Source organism: Centrocercus urophasianus, unplaced genomic scaffold (genome assembly GCF_019232065.1).
Source record: "Centrocercus urophasianus isolate 14NV4802_14NV808 unplaced genomic scaffold, USGS_Curo_1.0 seq_18, whole genome shotgun sequence".
Lineage (NCBI taxonomy): Eukaryota > Metazoa > Chordata > Aves > Galliformes > Phasianidae > Centrocercus > Centrocercus urophasianus.
The window spans coordinates 23,190,453-23,218,228 of record NW_024884733.1 but is presented as its reverse complement, the minus strand read 5'-3'; the positions used below and the strand labels follow the sequence as shown (position 1 = coordinate 23,218,228).

Below are 27,776 nucleotides of genomic sequence, written 5' to 3'. Positions count from 1 at the left end.
ATTTGTGGTCAGAGTTAGAATAAGCAATATCGTTATAAGCTCTTCTGAAACAATTGCCTTTTTACTTAAAGAAAATATCGGAAACCTAACAAACATTTTGTTTCAATACAGAAGCCAACAAATGAAAAGGACGATGTTGGTGCCTTGATTACTTGTTAGCTCCTACACTGTGAAAAGAAATACAGAGTGAATTGGGGCTGTTTGGCATAGCTCTGGGGAGACCTTCTGGTACCTACAGGCACCTGCAGGAAAGATGGGACTTGTTATTAGAGGCCATAGTAATAAGGCAGAGGATAATGGCTTTAAATTGAAAGAGGGTAGATTGAGAATAGATACCAAGGAGAAATTGTTTACTTGGAGGGTGGTGAGGGGCTGTAAGAGTCTGCCCAGAGAAAGAGTGGATGCCCCATCCCACAAAGTGCTCAAGGCCAGGTTGGTTGGGGCTTTGGGCAGCCTGGTCTGGTGTGAGGTGTCCCTGCTTTAAGGGCCCTTCCAACTCAAGCCAGTTTGTGATTATAGGACAAATTAGCTCTGTTCAGTGCTTTTGCACTTGCTGTGAGTGTACGTCTATGTCAACTTCGAGCGACTAAATTTTGCAGGGCCGCTATGAAGTTTTCGAAAGTAAGAGCATGCACTGATACTTAAGACCATGCTTTGCAGTCAGTAAGCTCATGGATGAGTGTGTGCTGACACTTCTCCACATTTTCAGGTACTAGAGGGATTGTCATCCCCTTTTATTTAATTATTTGTTTACTCTTTACCTTGATCCTCTTCTCATTTGGTAATGTGACGTGAGCAAATGCTTTGACTTACAGTATTTCTTTCAACAAAGGCAATCTGTAGTGTTAGAAAGATTTGGGAGTCTCAATTTATCTATGAATAACACATTAGTCGATCTTTTTTTGGTGTAAGAGTATTTAATTTTTTGTTTCTTACACACTTGAAAGTGCACAATAAGTTATGACTTATTCCTGGGCATAAATATTTTATAGATCAGTTTGCACAGGTGTACTTTTTAATAAACTCACTTAACTAATTTATATGCATAAGTTTTAACCGCTGAGTAATTAGTGAAAGCATTGCCAAGAAACTGGAAATTTGGGAAATGTGTCATTATTTGCATATCAGTATAAAGCAATTACTAAATTAAAGAGTGCACGTTGTGACAAACATGAAGCTCCTTTACTGTTGCTTTGTCAGTGCACATTAACATCAACTTGATGTGAAAGCCTGGCATTCTCTGCATGAACTAAAAATCCTAAGGCAGAAGTACACAATGAATCACCCAGAGTTTGGAGGCTAGCATGCTGAATTGCCTTGGGGTTCAGAGCGAGGGAAGAAAAAACTGATGTAAAAGACCATTGAGAAAACGTATCAGTGGAAAGTAATTAACTCAAGATCCACAATTAGCCTCATGGTCCATACTTAACTGTGTTCCAGGTCTTTCAGCGTTTATTTAATTCTGTTACCCTGTGTTTCAAATAGCTGCAAATGGCTTGGCAGATTTTTCAACCTTTTTAATATTTACAGTTTTTTTCTGAGAACAAGAATGAGCTCTGAAAGTGATCGTGGGTATTTATTTCAGTCTCTCAAATATATCTCTTTCCTATTTACTTTTAACAACAGATTCTAATATTATTTCCCTTTCATTTCCTTTAAATATCTTTGTGGTTTGAACCCACATGAAGTACTACAGTATCTGTCCTTCTCCTTTAATTGCTAACTTGCCTAACTAGGCTTAATGAAACGAGAAACAATCAAAACCAGGGATCATTTTCTCTTTCATTTGGCTAGAAAGGAGAATGATAAACGCCCCAGTAATACTACTGATGATTAAATGGAGCAAAAATTGGCATGTGTGTTCAACCAGTGTACCAAAGCTGGGTGCTCACAGAGACGAGGTGCAATTTTTTCCCATGATTCCATGGAAAACCTCAATAGTGTTTCATGAAGTTGCTTTATTGTAATTGTTGCTCTGAATTCAGCGTCCCTCGTCTGGTATCTTTCTTGATAGATAACCTGTCCTTTTCGTGCTGTGAATTCTCCTGCAGTGTCTCCTCTTGCTCCCACCAGCTGTGCTGAGTGTCCATGAGTTGATCCCACAGCATCTTTATGGTTCTGCTGATCAGCACGAGTTGTAAAGACTCACCTGTGCTGAGCCTTTGTGCTGTGATGGAAGAAGTTACTTGCTTTTAGTATGAAGCCCTTTGGAATAAGCATCACAATGCTTTTGGAAAATTAAGCTTAGTAATCTCTTAGTCCTCATCTAAAGAATTTGTCAAATGTTTTGAATTTATTACTACTTGGGACACTTTTCAGTTCTGTTCATTTTTAACTTTTGGGTTCTTTTTAACCTTTAGGGTAACCCTAGAGTTGGGTGTCAACTCTGTAGCATTCCTTCGTGATTTTAGTCTTCATTATAATTGAAGTATCTACCATGGAAGCATCACTGAAATCCTTGGAATGAGTTACCTACAACCTGTATGGACAGGTTTAAATTACGTACTCTGTCACTGTTCTTGTGGCTGGATTAGAAACGTTTTTTTTTTTTTTAAAAAAAAAAGTTAAACCTGCAATAAGTAATTGTCACAGCGCGCTGGTACAATGCTAATTGGAAGTGACATGTCCAAACTGGCCTCCGTAACATGAAGAAACCTAACAGGTGTGAGGGGTGGATCTTCCCATGGGCCCCGCTGAACTTCTAACTGGGGGAAAATAGTAGAAAAAGTGAAATGAACCTTGAATAAAGCTGTCAGCAGTAATTATCTCAACAACACTTTGTGAGGAGTTAAAATAAGCGTTGCTGATTTATAACCTGAACGCGCTCCACCCTTGAGATTTTTTTTCATCCAGTTAGTGTTTAAAATGAAACGTTGAATACCCATCAAGATTTTTTTTTAATTGAAGATATGTAATGCAAACGAGGTTATTTTGCAGAGAAAGCTGTCAAATTTTTAAACATTTCTGTTCATTTTATTATTTGTACAATAGTTAATAAGCAAACCTAGAACAAACTTGACTGTTTTTCCTAGCTTGTGCTATCTGATGTCAAAAGATGAAGTGGCTAACCTAGAATTTTATCCACTTGTTCGTATAGGGATAAGAGCTTACCTGGTGGAAAGCTTTTGTTGGTATCGACTAAACTGAAAAGCAAAGTCTTGTTGCCTAGTATAGACAGAAAGACTCTCTTCAGTTCTGTGCAGTAAATCTCTGAGCCTCATAATTAATCTCGAAGTACAAATGGCCCTTGTTTCTGTAAATTAAAACAAAGCACATCAATAACAACAAAAAACCTGCAACAATTGGATAGACTTCTAAAAAACTTAATGTAACTTCATTTTAAAGAAGAGTCTTGCTCACTGGTGTGAAATCACTTGTTTCATGTACAGGTATAATACAGGGTATTTCAGTAAGTACAGAAGTAATTTTACAGTCTGCTCCTAATGAAAGAATACTTACTAGAAAAGAACTTCTCTTTAATTCACAGAAATCCTTTAATTACTCGAAGTTTTAAACATCATTTTTAAGCATGGGTATGTATGAACTCTTAGATCATATATCCATTTGACTTTATGAGATTGTGCACTGAAAACAAGATAGCTTATTTGATGCGTGATTGAACAGTGGTAAGTAGTGGGTTTGGAAGCATTGAACACCTGTTTATTCCCAAGGAATTCAGTGATTGTTTGAGCTCAGGCTGCCCTTGTGTTTCTTGTAAGGCTTGGTTAATAATGCTTAGAGATCTAGATCCATAGCAATAACAACCTAATGTGAAGGATCTGTCATATCATGGCATCATTTATTTTGAAACAATGGGATTCTGAGTAGCTTTATAAATAACATGAGTTGTGAATCCCTCACCTCCTTCCACGGTAGTTTGGTTTCACTTTGTGTTTGAATCTCTAACTAGGGGTGACCATGGAGCTTTGCAGTACCCTCTGGAGAAAGTCAAGAAACTGCCGAAGAGTTGCCACACTGCTTTTTCCTGCCTTCAGTATTTGTATCTGGGGGTTGTGCTGGCAGTATTTAGAAACCATTATTTTCTTCAACTGTTAGTGTAATGTAAAACTTCAGTTCACACATTTCAAGTGTGGAAGCACAATTTCTGCCATCATTCACTTGCTCCATCTGTCCTGCCTCCCTTTTTCATGTTGATTTTCCAGTATGGTGCATTAAATACTACCTCCCTTTCACTGGCAGGGATTCTGTGCTATAGGTATTATATGTACTTCAAGTTCTCACTTTCTTTAATCTCAAAAATGATTATGAAAGAAAAGTGACAAAAGCTAGCATTCTTGGAGCAGCAACCTCATTTGTGGAGCAGCCTAAAGTTGCTCCAGCGGTGAGCAATGAGCAGAATAGCTTGTTTTCCTAGCACATTTTGTTGTTTGTTCCTGTGTCTTTCTGAGGAGTTAAACCAGGTTTGCAATGTCCTAGATCACCTCCAGATTCAGACTTAGAGGTCTGAGGCATAACATAAATCTCTGCCTTGATCTAGCCCTGCTGAAAAGATGTCTTCTCCTGATTTTCTTTTCCGTGCAGTTAGCATGGTAATCTTTTGGAACAGGGAACGTAATTTATCTGGTGAGGAGAGATAGGTGACATCTTGTTTGGCTGTGAGAAATCAATTTGAAATCTTCTGAGATCTGCCCATGGATTGTCAGTGGTGAATATGCCTTGCAGATATCCAACAAGAAATGTCTATCTAGACCAAGAAGTAAGAGAATTTCTTTCTTACTACAGTTTTGCCTGCCCTGGCTGGAAGGACAGGAAAAGTGTTTTTACAGCAGCCAAGAAAATTGAAAGCTGATGAATTGTTTTGTCATTTTTATTAACTGACTGCTCTTTGTACACTTTGATCCTTAGTGTGCTTAGTATCCAAACTCAGATAGTGGTAACGTACCTTTATCAAGTGTAGTAAGAAAACTAGCAAGGCAATTGGTGTTCCTTCTTAAACTTCTTGTTTATACAGTTACTTTCAAATATGACCAGGCTTTTTGCCCAGCTTCAAGAAAACGTGGAAGAAAATGTACCACCGCTGACATTTACTGTACTTGGGGAATTACTTTATGCTGTTAAAAAATATATGTATTTATCTTGCCAGATAACAGAATAGTAAGTATAATATGAAAACTGGAATCCTTAGGAAAGTTTCTCCCTCAGTCCTTACCCCTACCGTTACCGGATGAAGGGGAAAAGGCATTATAGTAATTACTCTGATGAGAAGAAGAATCAAATTGTATGGAAGTGAAATGTTCACAGTAGAGATTCCTGCCACTCATTGACTGTTTTGCTGTGGGCATCCCTGTCTCAGGTTATTTTGAATAATTGAGCATGGCATGTTATGAAATGTACTTGTTGGTGTTTGTTTCTTTATACATTAGCTATATATCACTGAGTAAACCAGTAGCTGAAAAAACTAAGCACCTTGCATGATGAGCGCAGGGAAAATGCTGTCACATGGAGTATTTGAATCAGGATTAGGTTTTAGTGTAGGCAACAGTGCATTCTTTCACTTCAGATTAAGAATTTCTTATGTGATGTATGTATATTATAAATATCCACATATGTACTGAAGTCTGATAAGCAGCTTCTAACAAGAGTTCTTATCAGATAACCAAGAGTAGTTAGAGGTTTGTAACTGTGATAGAATTCCTCATATGTTGCCTGCATAATGCTAGTGTTTTCAAAGCAAAAGAATCGCTTTTGGATTTAAAGATATTTCTATGACTTCTATCAAAATTTTAGTTCACAGGGTGAGTGGTAGTGTCTATGGCTTACTTTTCTGGAGATAACTTTTACTTACTAAGCTGTGCACTGGTTGTACAATGATAGAAGTGAAGGCATTAAAGATCCTCAGATGGTTGCTGAGATAACAGAGGGCCACTGCAGCTTTTGACTTGGGTAGGTTGTTTGTACAGCTACCACTCCATGTTACAACACATGCTGACAGATCTAGTTGCACCACAAACATATTATATGGAGCTGATTTTCCTCTTGGACAGCAAGGGGAAAGTAGGCATTTCCAGTTTTCAAAAGAATCAGTATTGAGAGTGTAGGGTGAAATTCTGAGTTGTTTGGATGTAGAACCTTGAAGGTACTGCATTACAGAAGGGCATGAGGGAAAGGTTCCATCTAGATGGAATGCTTCGTCGTCTTCAGCTCTTTGTGACAGGTACAGCAAAAGAAATTGGAGATGCTAGTCTAAAAGACTTGGGATTAGGTGATTGGAGTTTTCCTTCATGCCTTTAGATTATAAAAACTAGAGGAGTAAATTATGTACTTTTTGTGCTAAAAAAACACATCTGCCCCCATCCTTTTTTAATATATGTGAGTTTTAATTCTACCTATCCACATCATAGTCTGAAAGAATGCATCAAAAACCATATGCCTTCTTGGCAATTACTCATGGGGTTACATCTTTGGGAATGTTTCTTTCTGTGCCTTCTTTCATCCAACTGTGCTAGCAAGAGTAGCTGGAAAGCCAGCACTATAGTTGTACTGTGCTGTTCTTCAGGATGCTAGAACTGAATGGCAGGTTTTTAAGACTTTAATTCCTTTTCCCTAATATACTACAAGCTGACCTTAAGTAGGCCTGGGAATTAGTTGGGTTTTTTTTTGTTTTTTTTTTTAAGGGAGATTTATGAAGTAGACTCGAGTATTGGAAAACACGCTTTTTTTGTACACCAGCATTTTGTTTGCCTTCCTTATCTCTGAGTATTAAAGGCCAAAAACAGGGATTGTTTTCCTTCACCCCAGGAGGAAACCATACTTTTAAAACTCCCCTATTTAGTTGCCTGTTGAAGCAGGTTGTATGCAGCTAGAAATAATTCTGCATTTGAATTATAGCTAATTGAATAATTTGATAAATAGCAGTTGATAGTCAAATAATACAGAAATAATATTTCTTTTTTACGATCTTTAAAGCTTTTATTAAAAATCCAGGAAAACACACTCCAAAAATTCAGAAAGCTGATGTAGCAATCAAGTACCTAACAAAGAACAGCAAGTAAATCAATATTCATACTTCCCTTAAACATTATTGCTTGCTCTTGCTTGTTTCCAATGGGTACCCAGAGCTATATTATATCCCTGTGGAGACAAGGGATCCCTCAGCCACTGTCATCCTTCCAACACTCCCACCTCTCAATTCATTCCAAAGCACATCCATTACATATCTGCAGAACTCATCGTTTGCAAGGTGGAATGTTTTTCCTTGTTGTTTTACCTACGCATTACCCATGCAATCTGGAGCAGCTGTTGGTGACAGTGATGGGGAATTTGTGTGGTTTGCTTTAGAGTTACCTGGAGCTGTTCTGCTGAACGCCCTGACTCTCTTGGATAGATGTGGCAGGTCTTTTCCCACATTGTCCCACTGGAGATGGCATGTTTTGCAGTGATAAGCACTGAGAAGATAATCACAGGCCTAACAGTTATGACTGATGTGCTTGAGGAGCTTGCCTGTTTTCCTGCCATAATTTATTTTCTAAAGTTCTGTGAGGGATGAAGATGAGAAAGAAGTTCTTGTTCATTTGAGTTGGCCACTTCGGATGTCTAGTGATGTTCCCAGACCTTCCTTTCTTCATCAGATGTGATTTCAGTTAGAAGTGCTTCTGAAATGCTGTTTTTCTCCATCAGGGTGTGGCTGGATTTGAGAAAGAGCAAATTTGCAAAGTCCAACTACTGTCCTTATGTGGTAACAGTCCTTACAGTATTTGTATCAGCAATTCTCTGGTCTTCAGCTTACTTGCAAGCTTGGCAGATGCAATATACAAGAGCGTGGTAAGCCACCAAAGTTTGCCAATGAGAAGCAGGTGCCTGCAGCTGTAGTGCTCTGCTGGTGTCACTGCTTCACATTTGTGCTACTGCTTATCTTCCTCGGACCACAGATGCCTTGGTGGAATAACGCTGCCCTGCAACAAGGATCTCAGTTTGTGCCTTCCTTCATCATTTCAGAAGTCTGCAAGGGTGGGAATTCAGTTGTGCCAGCAAGCTCTTTTTAGAAGATTGCAGGGCATCTAAGATTACAAACTTGCAATTCTTTTCTGAGCATGTAAAGGCAGCACTCTGGAAAGTGGAAGGAAAATACTTTCTATCAAGGAAGTTAACCCAAGTTTAAAGTACCTGGTCGTTCTCTGCACTTGGCAAGTGTTTCTAGATTGATCTGGAAGATTCTTGGCAAAGAATTCTTTGTGTTCAGGTCAGAAAATACGTTTCTTGACTTTATTCCCCAGTAATTAATGTGTGAGTAGTGCTTAGGGAAACTGAACAACAGTACGTATTTTTCCTTTAGTGTTTTGTTTATTTCAGAATTCTTTTCTAAGTCCTCTATCTTCCACTGTCCTTGTGCACGTGAAAGCCCTCCAAGTCAAGCTACTTGCATGAAGGTAGTTTTCAGATGGAAAAATAATTTTTGACTTTTTGTACCCAGATGAGTTCTTGGGTTGAGAATCTAGGTAATCAGGCACTGAGGCCACAAAGCAGCATTTTTAGTTAGGGGACTGTTAGAAGGTTATGGCCATTCGTGTGGGAACTGCCGTCATACAGCAGTTAGTGTGTCTAGTGTGCTGTAGTCCTGTTTGGGAGTAAGCAGATGCTGTGTGAAGAAAGAGAAGGCACTCCAAGAGCAGCCTGACATGTGAGCATTTGTAGCCCCTGAGACACTCCAGCTGGGGCTCCCAGTTGGCGGACATTCAGCATATTTGAGGGTTGCTATCCTGGCACAGGACTTAGCTGCCTGAAAAGTAATCTTTTGCTTAATATTGATGTTTTTATAATTTCCAAAATAAAGATTAAACTTTCTGGTGCAGGAGTTTCTTTTGAGAGAGAAGCGTCATCTTTATCTTGGAATAAAGATAACTCAGTTCTGGAGAAAAGTTCCTGCTGGCAGATGACTTCTGAAATGAAAGACAGAGCTTCTGTTTGTCCTAGCCCTTGCCTTGCAAAAACTTCTCAAAAAAGTCAGAAGGAGAGGGTGATTTCTCACACACACAAAAAAATAACAACGTTCCAGCAACTGTCTGGGGAGTAGCATGAAATGTGCTCTGATGTTGGACCCCTTCTGCTGTTAGCTCGTTTTTGAGCGACGCTTTGACACTATAATATTGGGTTGCAAATTAGAATTGCAACACCCTGCTATTGGGCCAAGTGATGAAGCAGCACAATAACTGCTTGCTTGATCTTACCATTCTTTCTTTAATGTGTATGTAAAAGATACCAGGAGCCTTTCCAGGCATCTGGCAGAGTATTTGACACCCTGAGATAGGGAACGGTGTGTGGTTAGTGCACGTGTGTATGACTTACCAGTATTTCGTGTGGTGTGGGAACTATAGGGCAAAGTTTCAAGTTTCATAGCAGTCAGCTTTTGTTTATCATTGAAAACTTTTAAAAATACTAATTAAACTGGTGGGTTTAATTGCAGGGAATACAGTTCTTATGCTCCTGTCGCAGGAGTTTCATGAGTAATTGGACTTGACCTGTATGTCGTCTTTAATATTTCACTTGCTCTGGAATATTATTACTCACTTCCTTTAAAATGATAGCTTGGCTTTTTGTGCAGCTAAACTTCTGTTTAACCTTGCTGTGAGAGTATGACAGTAGGCTAGTTCAGACAGGTTAGTGTTCATTTGGTAACCAGCCTGCTTAATCAGCCTGCTGCAAATTAAATCTTTGGGAGTTCTGGCGGACAAGTGATAAAGTCATTCTGAATTATGTATAAAAGTAAATGGGTATCTCCAGTGCTCGTGGCAGTAAATGAAGTTTAAGGCTTATGATTTGTTCTTGGGTTTTTGTTAAGGGTGATTGAAATGTAATTTACCTTAAGGTTTTTACAGTCTAATTAGGAGGGTGCTGTAGTTCTGAAATGCAAAGCGTAAGTCACCCTCCTCTGCCCTTCTGAAATAGAGTAATTTTGAGTGGATCTGGAAAATCTTTTTCTGTCCTTTTGGTGCTTTTTTTTTCCCAGGACCCATTAGCTAGAAGGAATATTTTGAAGGCGCATCCGGAACTGCCTTTCTACGAGTCACTGAGAAATGTACAGAATCAAATTTTTTGTCAGGTTCAGATTCTACAAAAAATAGGATTTGTTGCCAAAATGAATTAGCCATATTAACTTAAGGGCTATTTGCATTGAAAGTTTATCCCACGTGTTTCAAGACAGGGCTTAGGTGCTCCTGAGAAATCTCTCAGGTCATCAGACCCACAGTAAGAGGGCTGGTGGGCTTTCTAAACAAGGGCACCAGGCTGTGTCCAGTGCCTATCAACAGCAGGCTAAAATGCTGTTTCTGCTGACATTAATGGACACCTATTGCATCTATGCTGTCACAGTTTCACAACTGGTACTAGTTCTGTGTCTGTCCTTTATATGAGAAACCTGGCTTTGTTGTTTGTTTGGTTATTTTTTTTCCCCAAGTTAATCACATTGATTTCTTTTCCTAGATGATCTGTTTTCATTCTATTGTATCAGTGCCTGTCATTGTTTCGGGTTTGACAGATACTGTCCTTGTCCAGTTTAAAACAAGAAAATTACCAGTAGTGATTCTAAGTTCTGTTCTGACTTGGGAAAAAGGAACAATTCAGGACAGTTTTGAGTCTGCAGTTTCATTTAGTTTGTTTTGAATCCTTATGCATACATCACTTTAAAACTGATTTGTTACAAGGTGTGCAAGTAATTACTGTTAACTGTCCTTTTCCCTGTAATCACCTTCACCTGCTGCCCACACGGCTGTTCCTCAAGATTTTATATAGCTGATGTAAGAACAGCAACAAAACCCTGCAAATCCTGAAGATTAATTTATCAGCTTCATCTGCAGGTGAAAATAAATCTTAGAGCTCCACACCTAGCAGAAATACTGCAGTATGTTCACAATCTCTGTACAGTAATAGTTGTTTCTTTGAACATTGTTATGCAGCCTTAACAAGCAAACAAACAAAAAACCACCACATGCACAAAAAAACAACTCTCTGTTGAGTCCATAGCTCTAATAAATGTTTGTTGTTTTTTTTTGTAGATGACTCTAGCAGTGTCAGGAGTGAATTTTCCTTGCCATCGACTTACAGTTGGAAGAAGATCTTCACCTGTACAAACAAGGGAACAGTCAGAGGAGGTAAGAACATCTTCACTTACAAGTACACTCTAGGAAGAAAGTAGAGCTGAAGTAGATTGTGTCTGGATATGAGAAGTTAGTGGTTGATTTAGTATCTCTTTCTCACTCTTACTTTCTCAGTTAAACCACTTGAAGTACCTTTAGATGGGGAAAAAAAAACCCACAAACCTGAGATAAAATAGACTAAACTCTTCTCAACATTTTTATATACATTCCAACTCCTTAGTTAGAATAAAGCGCTTTCTCACATAATGCTCTGTCAGCCATACTTCTGGAGAAAATTAAATCTTATTTATGAAAAGCAATCTGATAGTGTTGTGTAAAATAGCAAAATAAAATACAGTGTATCAAGTGTTTCATAGAAACATGGAAGTATTTTTCAGAATTTACATTGAATTTCACTGAAAATGATGCCTGTAACAGACATTGATGGTGGATTTTGATTTTTTGTTTCCAATCAGCAGTGCACTGATGTTCATATGGTTAGTGACAGTGATGGAGATGACTTTGAAGATGCTACAGAGTTTGGAGTTGATGATGGAGAAATGTTTGGGGTAGCATCATCTGCCTTGAGGAAGTCGCCAATGAGTAAGAGTTGAAAGTTAATTGCTGATTAACTGATAATTGTACAGCACTAGTGAATGCAGAGAGGTGCCATGGGTCTGCACAGTAAGAAACAGGAATTGTTTTTTCAATAGGGCCATTAGAATTGTGTGAGTCTCATGTCTGTTGGATGTGTTAAATGAAAATACTGCAAACGTAATTCGTAGCAATGAACACATCTTCTCGTGGAGGAAGTTTCTGCTTAACCTCATTGCTTTGGCTTGTAGCTGAAGGATGATGATTTAATTCTGAGAAATGGTGATATATAACCAAATGTACCTGCAGAAACTTAGATTGAACTCTTTTGAACATTCTGCAAATTTTAGTTTTGGCATCTTATGGGGATAAATATTTTTGGCTGAATACATTTAATAGGTTTTTTAGTGATTATTTGTCCTTAGTTTATGACTAGGATTGAGCAGGAACAGTTACCTACTTCCTATACACTATTCTGCATATTGATTTTTTTAGGCCTCCATTGTTGTTACTACCTTGAATGCTTTTGATAGCAAATTTTTGACACTGTAATAACACGTGAAACTTTTTAACATTATGCTTAGAAAGTTCTTTGTTAAAAAAGAAGAAAGCTGCTAGAAATGCCGTGAGTCAAGGCTTTCAAGTCAGTCCTTTCATTTTAATGTATTAAAGTAAGTCCAGAATGTTAACTCTGAACAAGTGAAATATCACATTACCGTGGACCTGAGGATTTTACTGTTTGGAAAGGCTGCATATATTCATGAGAGTGTCTGGAAATTCCGTGTCTTTCCAAAGGTTTGTGCTCTTTTGTGAAATTCATATGGTCTCTCAGTAACCACTTCAGTAAGCTGTCAACATAAAAAATCCATGAAGGAAAGCGAGTATGAATATTAAAGTCTGTTTCCATAAGGTTGCATTCAATCTTTTTAATCTTTTTTTTTTTTTTTTTTTTTTTTTCTTTCTTTTTTCTTTCTTTAAAGTGCCAGAAAATGCTGAAAATGAAGGAGATGCCTTATTACAATTTACAGCAGAGTTTTCTTCAAGGTAAGCCTAACGTTATAACAGCCTAATTCTTGTTACAAACGAGCTAAAATTTTTTAGATAATGAAAATAAAAATAAACGATATGTAGATATTTTCTTACATAATCACAGACATTTGAGCATGCATATCTAATTTAATTTAAGCTTAACTTTGAACTGTTTCCGAAATAGAATATTTCTTGGTCTAAGTTAGAGTGACAGATTCTTGCCTTATTTAATTTGCCATCAATTAATATAATTAGTTAATTATGTAGATGGGCAGAAGGATTATAATGATTATGTATTCTAATTTAATATGCAAAAACAAAAAGACTAAAGCTGATTAGTAATGAAGAGTATCTACAGAGTTGCTGTAGTTTTATCATTAATGAAATGGCTGTATAAATCATTGTTTTTAATGAGAAAAAGCTTCTTAAAAAACCTGGTATTGCTAAATCTTGATTTGTTAAACAATTACAATATTTAATTTTAAAAAAATTAGAAGTTGCAACATAGTATTCTACAAACTAATGTGAAGTTTATATGCCTTCTGTTTTGACTCCAATGTGATGAAAAGTTGTTTTATATAAATGAGATGAATGAATGTGTACTTAAAGAATAGAGTTCAATTGGCTTTTGAGAATATAATGAAGAATTATCACTGAAAAAATGTATGGAACTTTGGGTGTCTATGTATGTAAGCAGAAAATTATTGTATTTGTAGGGCAGCACTTAGTTATTTGAAGCTTTTGAGTGCTGGTGGGCAGATAGCCTATGAAAGAGAGAGGGGAAATGTTCAGAAGTGTAGTGCTACATGCTTCTAATGGTTTAGCCAACGCATTATATTTACAGAATATGACAAGAGGCAGAATGTTGAAATTACTGTCATAACTTTTATTAATAGAAAATTCTGTCTTAAATAGATACGGTGATTGCCATCCTGTTTATTTCATTGGATCATTAGAGGCTGCTTTTCAAGAAGCCTTCTATGGGAAAGCTAGAGATGTAAGTGTGCATTAAAGTTACTTGATTTAATGTAGGAGAAAAACGGAGATCATTGCAGATGTTTTATCTTTATTTTAAGAAGGCAAACTCTTTTGGGATGTCTTATTTATATTGTTTGTGAAGAGTTACATAGTTGATTGACCAAAATATTTACTCCGATTGTTATTGAAATTGCACTGAATACCACTGAATAATTTGTAGTTATTCGGGCTGTATTTCTATTGGAGTCCTTCAGTGATCGTGGTGATGGGTTACTGTGTGTGTAAGGGTTCCTCTCTCTTTTCTAATTCTCTGCCTTTTCCTTTTTGTGTCCTCATGTAACTCTGGCTGGGAATCTTTTGTTTGCCAAGTTCAACGTAGCACATTGGTAACTCCTTTGAAGGACAGCTAATGAAATTGTAAATTTAAAGTGAAAGGTTTTTGAGATACAACTCCTTTCTTTCTGTTTTCTTTTGTATGGCCTTTATCTGCCAAGTGAATTCCAGCACTCAGGATTGGTTATTTAGGTTTTCTGTCCATCCAGCCAGGCGTCTCAGGTTTCTGTTATTCTATGCACACTTGTAAAATCAGTATTTCAACAAAATTAAAACGGGAACAGTTTATTTAAGTTTTGGTGACTTGAATTCGCTAAGGAGAAACCCAAAGCCCTGCGTAATCAATCATAGATAAAGCTAAAACACAAACATGAAAGTTATGCTGTTTCAATTTATTTTTTGTCGTCTTGATAGATATTTAATTTTAAAATGAGGAATGTTTGGGCTTCCTGAGGTTATTCATATTGGAAGGAGCAGTTATGTTGTGTTAGGGAAGGTTACGATAAGAATGCCTCGCGTAGCTTAAATTAACACTAACTTGGCATGTTGTGGGCACCATTTTCTCACACTCTAAATTTAGTGAATACTTTCATGTCTGTATTTGAATTTCAGAACATAAATGTACGCAGAGTAATTCAGTGGCAAAGTATTAATTTATATCTCATTAAATGTGTAACTCATTAGGAGCTTTCATAATATTTTGTACCTACAAATCTGATATTAATGCAGTGCAGTAATTTAAGTATGAAGTACTTCATATACTACTTACATGGCACATCTGAAACTCATGACTTTTATTTCTAATATGTTTTTATGTATTTGGACTAGATACTCATCAGAATAAAGTAATACAGTTAGTAATGTATTGTTTTCTCAAAATGTTTTTTGCAAATATTGCCTGAATTTTTAGAATCCTTTAACCCCTTTTCCCCTCAGTCCTGTGAAATGTCGTCGTTTTGATTCTGATTTTAAGCAAAGTTATGAGAAGGGATAAACAGCATTTAGTTTTACTGAGTTTTTCCTGTTCCAAGAAGTATTTTCAGTAGTGCTTTGTGGAGTTCTTATTTGAGGAAAGGGGCATACCTTATTTTATATTTTTACAATTGCCTTTTGTAATGGAATATTTTTGTCAGTATCAGAAAAAAACCTTAAGAGAAATAGCAACCTGAATGTCTTGTCTTCTAGTTTATACTATGGAGGGCACTTAATTTTACCAGGGCAACAGATGAGCTTCAGGCACCAACATTCTTCACTTGAAGTGAGAAATTGAGTTCCAAGAGTAAATAAAAACAAGATTGAACGTTTAAATCCTCTGCTAGGCTTTTTGAACTTATATACTCATTAAATGTTTATTGGAGTGGTGGGATTACGAAGGATTTGGGTAGCTTCATCAACTGGTATATACTTAATCACTAAGTAAAACACTACATTTGATAGAGTGTTTCTCACGATGCCACACTCAATCCATCTTAATGAAAACCGCTTCAAACTGATTTAATTTGAGAGCACTTGGCAGCCTGAGTGCTCAGAGATCTCAGCCTTTTTGTGGCAAAATCTCCGTGCTGTCCAGAAGGTGCATCCTGCAGTTGAGGTGCAGTTAAACAGCCATCAGCAGGTTCTTAATGTGCGTTGCGGATGCTTTTTCTCTCCAGAGCACTGCATTGGATGTGAAGTGGAAGGCTTTTTTTGGGGAAGCATTTCAGTTTGAGCTATTTTAAGAAAATCAGTTTCTGTCAGAGCAGGTCTATTTAAACACAGATTGTGTTAAAATTCTTTCACACGAAATAAGTTTTTTTTCTGCTAAATTTTAATGTATTGTATTTTCAGGAGTTTGAAAGAATGTTGCTTTTTAGCTGCATAAGAAAATGGTATTTGAAAGAGTTTGTAAAAAATTCAGATGTTTTCTGTTACCTTTGTTGTTTTTTCTTTTCTTCTCAGAGTTATCTGAGTTAAGACTAACTCATGTGCTGGGGATCTCTTTTGTATGATAGTGTCTAATGCCAAGATAGAGTTTGTTCTAGACAGGAGAGATGGTGTAAGGTCAAATGTAGCTCTATTTTAAAACTTGTATGTACCTTTGACACAAAAATACAGATGGAGCTAAGCCAAGATACAGAGCTTTCCCTTTACCTACTGATCTCCTTGGTCCCTGACCATGAAATCCCCAATTACCTCCTGTACTCTGATAGTTCTAAGGCTTGTTTTGTAGACAAAGCACAAAATGTATATACATATGTATTTTTTTTTTAACTGGGCCAGGAAGGGAGACAAAGCTTTATTAGACAAACGGGTCATTTTGTGAAATTTTTTCCTCTACTTTTTGTGCCCATTTGGAAGAAACATTTCTCAGTCATGTCAGTTTATGAAATACAAGCTTACTCTTGCTCAAGTAGTTCTGTCACCATAGAAAAAGCTAGAAGAGAGGCCTGAGATGAGATTTATAATGGATAATTTCAAACAAGATGTTTGCAGGAGGTTTTTTTTTTTACAAGTGGAAGCAGCTTATGGATGTATTGTGTTTTAAAGCATCAGGAGTTTTATCTTAACTTACAGTGGTGTTCTTACTAATACAAGACCTTGATCTTGCTGCTGAATCTCACGAACCTATTTATTGGTAATACTGAAGTATTTTTTTATCTTGAATTTTGTTTACCTTTCCATTTTATAGGTAGTTGCTACTCTTGAGAAAGGATAAATACATCTGCTTTGCCTTTTCAATAGCTCTTATCTTTATATACCTCTGTCAGATCACCTCCTGCCCCTCTCTCAACCTTTCTGTCCGCTGACTTTTAATAAATATGTGAAACATCTCTCTTAGCACAGATTGGTATTGTCACCTCAATATATACTCCTGCATACTGAAAATGAAGTGTGTTTTTCTTCTCTTTGAATTCTGTCTTCTAGGTTCAATTCAGTGGCAGAACCATTCCTCTCACGTATGAGTACTTAATTTCCTGAATACCTAGAAGAAAGTATGCTCTTTCTGTGATTTGGCATGTTAAATAAAACCTTATTTTCCTTTATTTTTTTTTTCTTCTTCTATGTTATTTTGGTTTTAGCTTGACTATTCCTTCATACAGAGATTTCTGCAGTACAATTTTTATTTGTGGTATTCAGAAAGATGTCCCTCATTATTTCAGCTAACGCTTACCATTAGATCCCTTGAAGTAGCCCCTCCTGAGGTTGTCTATGCTAAGGAAGCACCAGCCTCTGCACCTGAAATTCATTCATACTGTCCAGTCTAGTCTGATGCATTTGTTAGCAGTTCTATCCTTTCATCCTTAAGTTAATTCTGAACTTGTGGATAATTACTATTTAGAAATTTTTGCTACAGCATACCAGCTTTGTAATCTCATTGTGTGCCTGCACACCCTTTATTCTGCTTCATTGTTCCTATCAGAAAGGTCAGTGCTGAGAATGGATATCTCTTCAACACTCTGTGTGCTTGATATTCAACTTTATTGAAATTGTCTGCCACATTTTACGTTTTCTCCTCTTTCAAAATTTATGATTTGTAGTTTGTATTTAAATTTGCTTTTAATTACTGCTTATTCTTTGCATTATGTAAGCTATCACTACGAGTTCAATTGATTGAAACAGAACAGTATAATAGGATTAAATAGTTGGAACGTGGAAGTAGACTAAATCAGGCCTGAAATAAAACACACCTTTACCTGGGAGAGCAGTTAGCCACTTGAACAGCTTTCCCTTTTTAAAGTTTTTCTTTACTGATGGTTTTACTAAAAAATGGAAAATTAAATTTGGAACTTATTTAGGAATGTCCTGTGCCATGTGTAATGCAAAAGACAATATCAATAGACTAGAGGGATCATCTCAGTGGGAACATGTAGGGGTACAGTCTAGCTCTGATTGTCTTTACAGCACTAAAAGCAGGTTCTCTTCTGTTATGTGTAATACAGAGACAAGACTTCCCATAAATAAAGCTGTCTGCCTTATTCCTGCTTTGATCCTTTCTCAAAGTAGAATGCGTTCTAAGATGTATTGCCTTGGCATTGCAGAAGTTTTGCATTTTCCTTAGGTAAAAAAACTGGCATTTGACAAAGTAGTATTGCCAAGAAAGCTGAGCATGTGGTCTCTAAGATCACCTTACGTAGAAGAATAACCTGTTCACTTTGAAGGCTTAAAGATGTGCAGATACATCTGTTATTTTACTATATATAACCTGGAGGAAACTGGTTTTGCTGACTCTTACGGCAGTATTGCTGAAAAACAGATCTTTTGATGGCTTAACTCTTAAAGTGCATGAGATATTTTGTACACAAAACCTTTTCAGTATGTCACACCTGAGGACTAGCAATAACTTTTCACCATGGGAAAAAAATCATGCTCTGTGTGTAACCCACAAGTCCCTATATTTTTGAGAAACCCAACACAGAGCAGACTGGTGCTGCATTAATAGGCTTCTTTCCCAGAAGTCAGGACTGTTCAACAGTTTAGTAAGCCCATTTTATTTGTATTGAGTAACAAATTCCCTATTAGTCATCTTAATATCTTAGAATTTAGTCTGTTTGTTTTTTTTAAATCAACAAAAATCTCCTTACAAATATGTATTACCATGGGTTACAAAGAAAAACCTCCCTCCCCTTCCAAAAATCAATTCCAAGCCTTTTGCAATAACACAAGAACAAAATACCTTCTATTGAGATTTTTCAAAACAACGTTTCAGCGCCCTGTTCCTCCCGCTCCCACCTTTCATTTGTCCTAGCACTGTGCCTGTGCCCAACCTGAACTTTTTGGGCACATTATCGTACACGAATACAATCTTTATATATGATGGAGTTTTGTCTTTGCCTGACAAGGTTTACTGATGTAACACAAATTACATTCACTTGTAAGGTAGCTCAGTGTAAACATCTTTTGTATATGTGCCTGTTTTGTTTACTAAAATTTGTCCCTAAATCTTTGAACCTAAAACTGTACATATTTTGAAACATTCAGTTGTGTGGAATCTCATATTTAACAGTTTCATGGGGTTGTTTCTTTGGAACTAAAAGTGTTTCTCAAGAGCCTTTTTTTCTACCCGCTCCCCATGAAAAGAGGAGAGCAAAGCCATCCGCTTACCACAAAGCAGTGCCACCACAAAGGAAAGATTAAGGGTTTAGAGAGAGGTCAATATGGGTTTTTCTCTAACTAAACACTTTCCTAAAGTTTCCTTGTGGAAAAAATAATGAAGTCATCTCAGAGTTTTTAAAGAATTTTTATTTCTTTTTCACCGTCTGCATTTGCTTGTCTTCTCAGCATGGATGTTTAATCTTTCTAGGCTTTGTGAATTGGTCCAAATGAATAAGTGGTGAGCTGTCTCTCTAGGAGCTAGAGGCTTATTCTATGGCCCTAATCACTGAGTAAACACATCTTTGCCCTCCCTCTCTTACAAGTGCTATATAATAGTCGAGATTCTAGCACAGTAACCTGGATATTGCAGGGATCGACGCTTTGAAATGCAGAATGGCTGATCCTCAGAAACAGACAGTGCCTGATCTTCCCCTGCCTCTTTCTTCTTTTTAAATTAAATATCACCACAGAAATGCTGTTTTATTGCTTGATATTGCGCATTAGTGCCCTGGATTTTCAAGTTTAGTTTCAGTCAACATTGTTGGCTGCTCTTGTATGGATCTCTGCGTGTTGGGCTCATTAATGGCCCTTCTTGGCACATGTGTACTTGGTTCTGAAGAACATTTAAATTAAGTTAGACAAACATTAATGCAAATTACTAATCCCTTTCCCAAAGTCTAATGTTCAAGTGTATTCTTCTTTTTATAAACAGCCGTTAGATTTTATCCAAAGCTAGTCTTGGAGGTTGTAGCTTTCAAGTTTTTTTAAAATAGAAAATTTGTCTCAAAATTGCCTCCCGTGTTTTGCCATATCTGTCTTACTTATAATGAAGAGATTTCAAATGACCTTTAAATAAAAGTCTGAAAATACCGTTCACTAGATGGCCTAAGAAAGTATTTTCTAGTAAGATTTTAAAATGTGGTGGTGGCTGTGAGTGGAACATTGCAGTTTTCTGAATGCTGTTTGTAATTGATTGATTACCACATATGGGATTGTGATCCTTTTCTAGCTTACAGTTTTCCTATATTTTTCCAAATTTGCATTCTGGTCTTGTGTACACATAGACTCCGTTTCCAGAAAGGATCATGGGGGCACAGCACAGCTGTATGCTGCTGCCTGTGACGTTCAAATATGACTTGATGGGATTTCAGAAAAAGTAAGGCAAAATTTTTCTGGTTTTGGGAGACACAAACACCATCTCTAGCATCTAGTCTTTATGACATAGCAACTATGGTGAGATGTATCAGAGCTCAGAAATGCAGAGTGGGATTCTCTCATCTGATCTGTTACCCATCTCTAGAGGTGATGGCTTATGAGGAGCAGCTGTGGTCCCTTGGTTTGATCAGACCAGGGAAGAGGATATTCTGTGATTCTGAAGCTGCTTTCTTTACTTGTCCTACATGCTTGCAGTGCTGGGACAGATGCCTTCCTGCTCAGCTCAGAGATGTAGCCAGCCAGGCTGGTGTGTGGCCTTTTGACCGCACATGGGCTTACAAAGCAGGTGAGAGGTGGATGTGCCTTAGGCCTCCCCACACCATACGACTGCATGGAGAGCTGCCAAAACATCCAGCATGCAGCATCACAGGCCTTGGGACTGCAGACAGTTCTGCAGTTACTTGATTTCCTCTTTTGTCTGGCTACAGATGGGATGATAATAATACACTGTCATTTTTTTAAGGTTGTGTAAATTGTATTTGTTGAGAATCATAGACTTTGCTGTGTTAAGGGGTGTATTCATTGCTCAGGGAATTGTTCCAAGTGTTATCTTTATTGGATAGCAAGCCAAAAAAGTTCAAGCATTTTTTTAAGCTAAGTCTTTTAATGCAATTTTTGCTTTTGTATTGAAGTGTTGTTTTCAATGTTCAAAGTTTATATTGTGGTGCCTGAAATAAAAGTTATAGGAAGAGGGATGGACGGTTTGCCTTGAAATCCATTGTTGTTATTTTTTTTAGTGTGTGCACTTGGAGGCACTCAGCACCTTCAGTAAATGCCATTGGGTGCACTGACGTACAAATCTGCAGCAGTGATTTCATTTTATTAAACAGTGAGGAAATGTTCTCTGTTCAATCTTTTCTCATGTCTTTTCAGAGAAAGCTTCTTGCTATCTACCTCCACCATGATGAAAGCGTACTAACCAACGTCTTCTGCTCACAAATGCTGTGTGCTGAATCTATTGTCTCATATCTGAGTCAGAACTTCATTACCTGGGCGTGGGACATGACAAAAGAAGCAAACAGAGCAAGGTAAGGCTCTTTGGACTGTAAGTGGAAAAGCTTGTCTCTGTGTCACCTCTGTGTATCATATGTCTTGTTGCTTGGTATTTATTTGAATTAAAAACTTGCTTGTTCATAGCTGATCAGTGAAATCGTGCTGTCTGATATGCATTAGGAATTGAGCCTTCCTTGTTTTCATTTCAAATTGACTTATTCCTGAATAGGAAAAATAGTTCAATAAATAATAATAATAATAAAAATAGTTCCTTTTATTGGTTCAGAGTTTATTCTGCAAATGTGTTGGAACCATTTCTTCAACATGTGTATTGCAGTGCAGGTATATACTACACTACTACTGGACATGTAAGACTGTCTGGGTAATGCTTTGGAATAACTACTTTTATTAGTGAAGTCTTGCTTTGTGTAAAAACAACATTAATTTGGTAAATACATATTAAAAATGGATTAGAAAAAGAAATTAAAGCTTGCAAATCATACAGAATTTTTTTTGAACTCCCGAGTTGCTTCCAGAACATTCCATTGGTGGTGTTTACTAAGTTTTAACACAAATTGTAAATGAAAAACTTAACTGTATCTTAGGCCATCATGCTACTGCTTTGTAAAGGAGCTAAAACATCATAGATCACACTTCCTTCTACTTCTTTTTGGGTGTTACCAACAAATTTTCATACCTTAATGCATTTCTCTCCTTTTGTTATTTATCAGTTGATCATAAACTGTTGAAAATACCAATTTTATGACTATTTCTAGAAATTGGGCCTGTCTGGTTTTCTGACTCGGCTGCTGTTTCATCACCATTGCTTATACAGAAGGCTACTTGGATTTTTTAATGCTTCACGTATATTACTGTATTGTGATAATTATTCTACCATGGGAACAAAAGGTGCAGCAGTCCTTTGGCCTGGGATAAAGAAGCAATTTTTTTACATAATTCCATTGATTAATGAGTAATTAAAAGTACATCTTTCCTTATTTTCCTTGTGATTTGCTAGAAATTGGCTATTGCTGTATAACATTCATGCATTCATATTCTTAAATATTTAAATTATAGCTAATGTTTCTTTACATTAAGTTGGCAAGGGAGAACAGAACAATCTCCTTGTCTAACAGTATGCTTTATAAATGACTCGTGTTTCATAGGAATTCCTCAGTAGATCTTCTGCGTTTTGTTGCTGTATGAATCTGTGATTATGATCCTAGTTTAATTTAGTCTAGAGAAAGTTGAAGATTGTTGGGACAAAAACAAACAGGAAAGGGAAAGAGAAGAAGAAGAAACATCTAGAGTCTTTCACCAAATACATAGACGGGAGGCTTGCTTAAGTCTTTTGGTATTGCCATTCATCGGCAGTAAGGAGCCTCCTCCTTTTCTTTTATCCCACAACTTGGTGTAGAAGGAAACACTATTTCTAAACCATCTGTAGTGGCTAAGTTCAGCTGACTACCTGCTGTTCTATTGTTTGGTTTTCTATTTAATTCTCTAGTTTCTTTTATTTTACAATGACAAAAAATTGCAGTGTAGTTTCTTTTGAAAAACTGTGTTTGAGGGTTTTTTTTATGACTGACGATCAACAGCCATGTAATTGCTTTGTTGTGTTTTACTAAAGAAATCTATTAAGTAGCACAACTTTGATACACTAGTAATAAGAGTTTGCAGGTTACAGAGACACCTGTGGTGACCAAAGCGACAGAAGCTGCTTATTAGAAAGAGCCTGTACAGCTGTGTCCTATTAACTCCTTATGACACTTCTTAAAACACAAAATAAAGGGCTTGTTTAAGTCTTTATAGCTATTCTCAATGAACCTGGTAACCAATTGTGTAGTACGATAGGGATTTTAAGCCTCTTTTTTTTTTTTTTTCTTTCTATTAACAGCAGCAAAGAAACTGTCATATTAACAGTGAGGTCAAAAAATATTAAGGGGTGAACAAGGCAGGCTGGCTTGAATTGGAATAATTTGTCATTTATGCTTAGTATCTCGTCCTACTCCTGTGATTTCTTTAGAGGGTGGTGTATGGTGCTTCTGTCCCTCTTTGGAGAGTGCCAATGCACTGTAGGCATTCCCATAAATAAATATGCAGTACCTCTGTTTAATTACTACCCTCCATTATGCAGCATAATGACAGTGCTCCTGGAGTACTCTGTTCTGTTTCCCCACAAATATGGTTGCACATAGCTTTGTTTGGAGGGTGAGAAAACAAGAGGAACTGTTACTTTTTTTCCACGTTTTCTGAAAAGTAGTGTAATCCAAAAGCTACTTATTGGTTCTGGTAGAGTGGCATTAAAGCCAAGCCAGCATGGGAAAGCAGGAGGGATTGGGTCAACTTTTTTTGTACCCATAATTAGTAACACTTCAGTGTGAGTACTGGGACAGGTTTTCAGTCCTGTAGATGGACTTCTTTAGAAGTATTTATACTTCAGCTTTTTGAGACTCAAAAGGGAAAAGAGTAAGCTACAGATATAACTTTTACATTCTTGTATTCCTTTCAAGTTGGGATGAATCTTGAGCTTAACAATCACTCTTTGGCTTGCCACATGAAAATTGGCTACTGTGCCACTCTCAAGCAGCAGAAATGCAGTTAGAAGTAGTAGTGTCTGCAGTAGTAGTAGTGCCTGCCCATAGTAGCACTCTGGGCCAGGGTGCAGCAGCCCACCAGCTGCACTGGGGCATTGCATGGGCTGAGTACTGCCTTGAATTTCCATAGGGTTTCTGGGAGAGCTCATCTGCAGGGCCGGACGTGAGCAGCTGTAGTTCTTGCACCCTAGGTCTTCAGAGAGTTGTCTGAACACCATTATTAGGAAATAATTTTGTGCCTGTGTGTGTATAGTGGGTGTATGTGTGTATATATGTGTGCAAGCACATGTGTAACTACTTTTGTTAATTCATTAATATATATTAACGTAATACATGTACTGGGTATAAATATATGTATATAATGAATATTCATAAATACACGAATACCTACACCTGCACACTTGCTTTTATGCTTGTACACAGAGCATTTACAAATACAGCTTATGCATAATATTAACAGGTTTCCAAAGTACATGTTTGCTGAGCAAAGCAATGCCCAAACCATAAAACAGCACCTCAAATGTCAGTAGGCAGCTTTTCAGCTTTTGCTATCTTTGCCCTTGGGTGCTGTATTTCAAGGTGTTGCCAGCTTTTCTCAGCTCTGATGACAGGTACTTGTTAGTTCTAATGTTCAAATGATAGTTTTTCTTTTTGCTTAAGCTTAGGAAAGAGTTAATTGACCAAAGTGCTTCTCAGCAGCATGTTGTCTTCACCTGCAATTTCCGTCATCAGGTAATTAGCCATATTCACAGCTGCTGACCCTTGATACTAACCTACTGAATGATGCATGCCTGGATGAAGACCAGTTGACCATACTTCTCTAGCTCCCCAATCCTATTAGATCCTTCAGCAAATGTATTGCAGGTGTGGGGTCTGACAGTGCAGGGCTTGGTGAGTTAATTTCTCGCTGCCTCCTGACGAGTGGCCGTAGATATGTTGCTTGCAAAACTGTTGACTTGTTCTTTGGGTATCAAATCCTTAACAGGTTTCACAGAACAGTGTGAAAACCTTATCTAGTGTATTTTGTAATATTTAATTTACTTTAATAGCAATACGGTGTGAGTCCATAAAAACAGGTCAGAAGTCTAATTAATGTTTTAAAAATAAAGGATTGCAAGCACCAGGCGAGTTTGTTATTTTCTGTATGGTTTGTTTTGAGGAGGAAGAGGAAAGAAGGTGAGGAGGGAACCCTTCTGTTCCATGATTACATCCCACCCGCTCATTTTCTCCTTTTCTCCTTTGCTTTTGATTTTAGTGGCGGTCTTAACAGAATGTCAAGATCAATTTGCAGCATGGTTTAACTCAAGGTTTGCATTCTGCCAACAGCAATTGTCCTAACGAACAATGCCGTGTGTTCTTGTAACTTCAGAAGCTTTTAGAAGGCTCATGGCAAGGGCAGCATCTAATGACTTTATTAGTGTAGGGTTTCAGAATGGGCTCAGTAATTGTTCACATCTCTTTGTCATCTAGTCATAATTACTGCGTAGTATTGTTCAGGGTTGCACTTGTGAATAGTTTCCTAATAGCACTGAAATGAAGAAAAAAGGAAAAGGATAAAAGGTGATTGTCTCTTTAGACAGGGAACAAAACAGCCTGTATACAGATGATGGTTAAACTGTTTATTATATGCCCACTAGAAAAGGTAAACTATCCTTCTTTAAATATTTATATACTTCAAGGTAATTCCATGGTACTAATCTACAAATGCCCAAATTTGGAAAACTACAAGGCCGTACAGAATATAGAATGCATTTTAATTTGGTTGTGATTAGGAAGATATGGATGTCTCCGTAATATTCAGCTATAAATAGGAAGTGGTCTCTCTGTTTAACTTGATTGAAGTTTTTATTCTGTCAAGTTATGAACTTGTGAAAATGCTTTAAGGTCATCTGAAAAAAATTACAGAAGATCCGGAAACTAACTGTGGATACATTTGCAAGTGTATATTTTAAGTTCCCATTGTAAAAACAAATCCTAAAGCAAGTACTGTCCTGCTGTATTCAAATTGCGGCGTGTTGTACTTCTTGAACAGAAAATGGGAAGAAATCAACTTCTGTACCATCCTGTGTAAGAACTGCAGGCAGAAGAATGTGTAGACAAGGCAGACCTGTTGAGCTGCCTTGAGATAGAAGAAGGAACTCATTCACAGGTCCATTTAAACACAGGATTCCACAATTGCACCAATGAAGTCTAATGCCAGGTGGAATGGGAGCTCTAGAGAAACTGAGCTGTGTCTATGAGGGTGTCTAAAACAACCATCAGAAGTCATTCAGCTGGCAGAGTCAGAATTTGTACTAAAATACAGCTGGAAGGCACGGCTGAATCTCCTTAGTACTGCAGAGCACCTGGTGGAGTGTGTGTCTGACACCCCGCTCTGCAGAAGTGTGGGTGTCTGTCCTCCTTGGGTTAAAATGATTCTGTTTTGAGTTCTCTGCTCTCCTCTTTGTTACCACTCTGACTGTCAGCAGGTGTCAGAGAGCTGCAGATTGAGTGTTTAGTCCATACCTGGCCAGAAGGCTCGAATGTACTGCGTCATTCCTGACCCATGGCTGTCAGATCTGATCTTTGATGTGAGGGAGATTTCTCAGCAGCTCTTCTCAACTACTTCCAGTAGTTGGCTTTCACTGCATTTAGGCAGTTCTCACTGATATTTCACCTGAGTTTATCTTACAGCAATCAGTGACAATTAAATCTTGGTACACTCTGGTTTTTACTGGTGTACTGTGCCTAAAACTGCTTTCTTAGTACTAAATATGAAAGAGGATTATTTCATGTTGTGCAAACCATGCTTCTGATTACTCACCCCAGCGTCTTCTTCACATCATGAATTTTTCTTCCTCCCTATCTACTTGATTCTTGCTCTGTATTTGTGGAGCTCTTTTGCTTGGAGAGTTTCAGTAGCTGTGTTGAATTGCATTTATCACGTTGTTTCTCTGATTTCCGAAGATTATTCTTTTACAGACTCCTAGTATGCTTGTAGCTTCTCCCGCTTCACTACCATATATAAACTCTGTTTTTAACTAGGCTAATGGTAGAGCTAACTAACAGTCTTAGATATTCCTTAGCAAATCATGCTATGTGTCTTTCTTTACAACAGACTGATGGAAACAACCACTGAAAGGCAAGTGCATCCTTAGGTTTCCATTTTTAGCACAGCATTTGAGCAAGGGGTGCAGATACATTTCATTTATACTTTTGCCAGTAATTTTTCCTGGTGTCACTGATGCCTGAAAGGATGAATTAATGAGTTTCTAGCTAGACGTATTTTAGACTGAACAGAGTTATAAGGTATTTACCTAATCTGTGTGAACCTGACAGGATGAAATTAGATCTTCCACACTGTATGAAGAGTTAGATGATCCACTCATCTAAGCTTTACTTTTGCATAAAGAAAAAGTGGATAAAATCATGTTTTTTACGTCTGAATCCCTGGATGTTTTGCTTATGGATACTGAAGAGAATATCCACACCATTTGATTCAGGCTGCTTTATAAACCTTTAGACCATACCTTGTGTCTGTTGCTTATCATCCTTTGTATTTGAGTCAACAGCCGTGACCCCCCCAGTGTGGGTAGGACATTAACTCTGTATCATGATGGCTGTGGATAGCAAGCTTATTTAAATATACCACTTCCTGACCTCAACTTTTACTTTTTTTAAAATGTAAATACCTTATACAAAAATGTTATTTTTACATTAACATTTTAATGAGTTTTATGTTGATTTTGCACAGTATATAATTATTATTAAAAATAATCAGGAACATTGCATGTTTAATATTCATCATTGTTTTCCTCACACTCAAAAAAAGAAATCTCATCTTTTTCACAGCCATTTCTGAAGTTTTGAAGTTTCTAAGCAGCAAGGTTAGCCT

The 27,776-nt window shown here is 37.3% G+C and overlaps 1 protein-coding gene across 3 annotated transcripts in view; it reads left to right on the top strand.

The window, feature by feature from the left end:
• Positions 1 to 27,776, top strand: part of FAF1 (Fas associated factor 1) — a 142,637-nt gene that overhangs the window by 80,950 nt on the left and 33,911 nt on the right. For all 3 annotated transcript variants that reach the window (XM_042820219.1, XM_042820221.1, XM_042820222.1), the window contains 5 exons: positions 11,010 to 11,105; positions 11,567 to 11,693; positions 12,665 to 12,728; positions 13,629 to 13,710; positions 21,186 to 21,340. In XM_042820219.1, the coding sequence (XP_042676153.1) occupies positions 11,010 to 11,105; positions 11,567 to 11,693; positions 12,665 to 12,728; positions 13,629 to 13,710; positions 21,186 to 21,340 (524 nt within the window). The remainder of the gene's footprint in view (positions 1 to 11,009; positions 11,106 to 11,566; positions 11,694 to 12,664; positions 12,729 to 13,628; positions 13,711 to 21,185; positions 21,341 to 27,776) is intronic.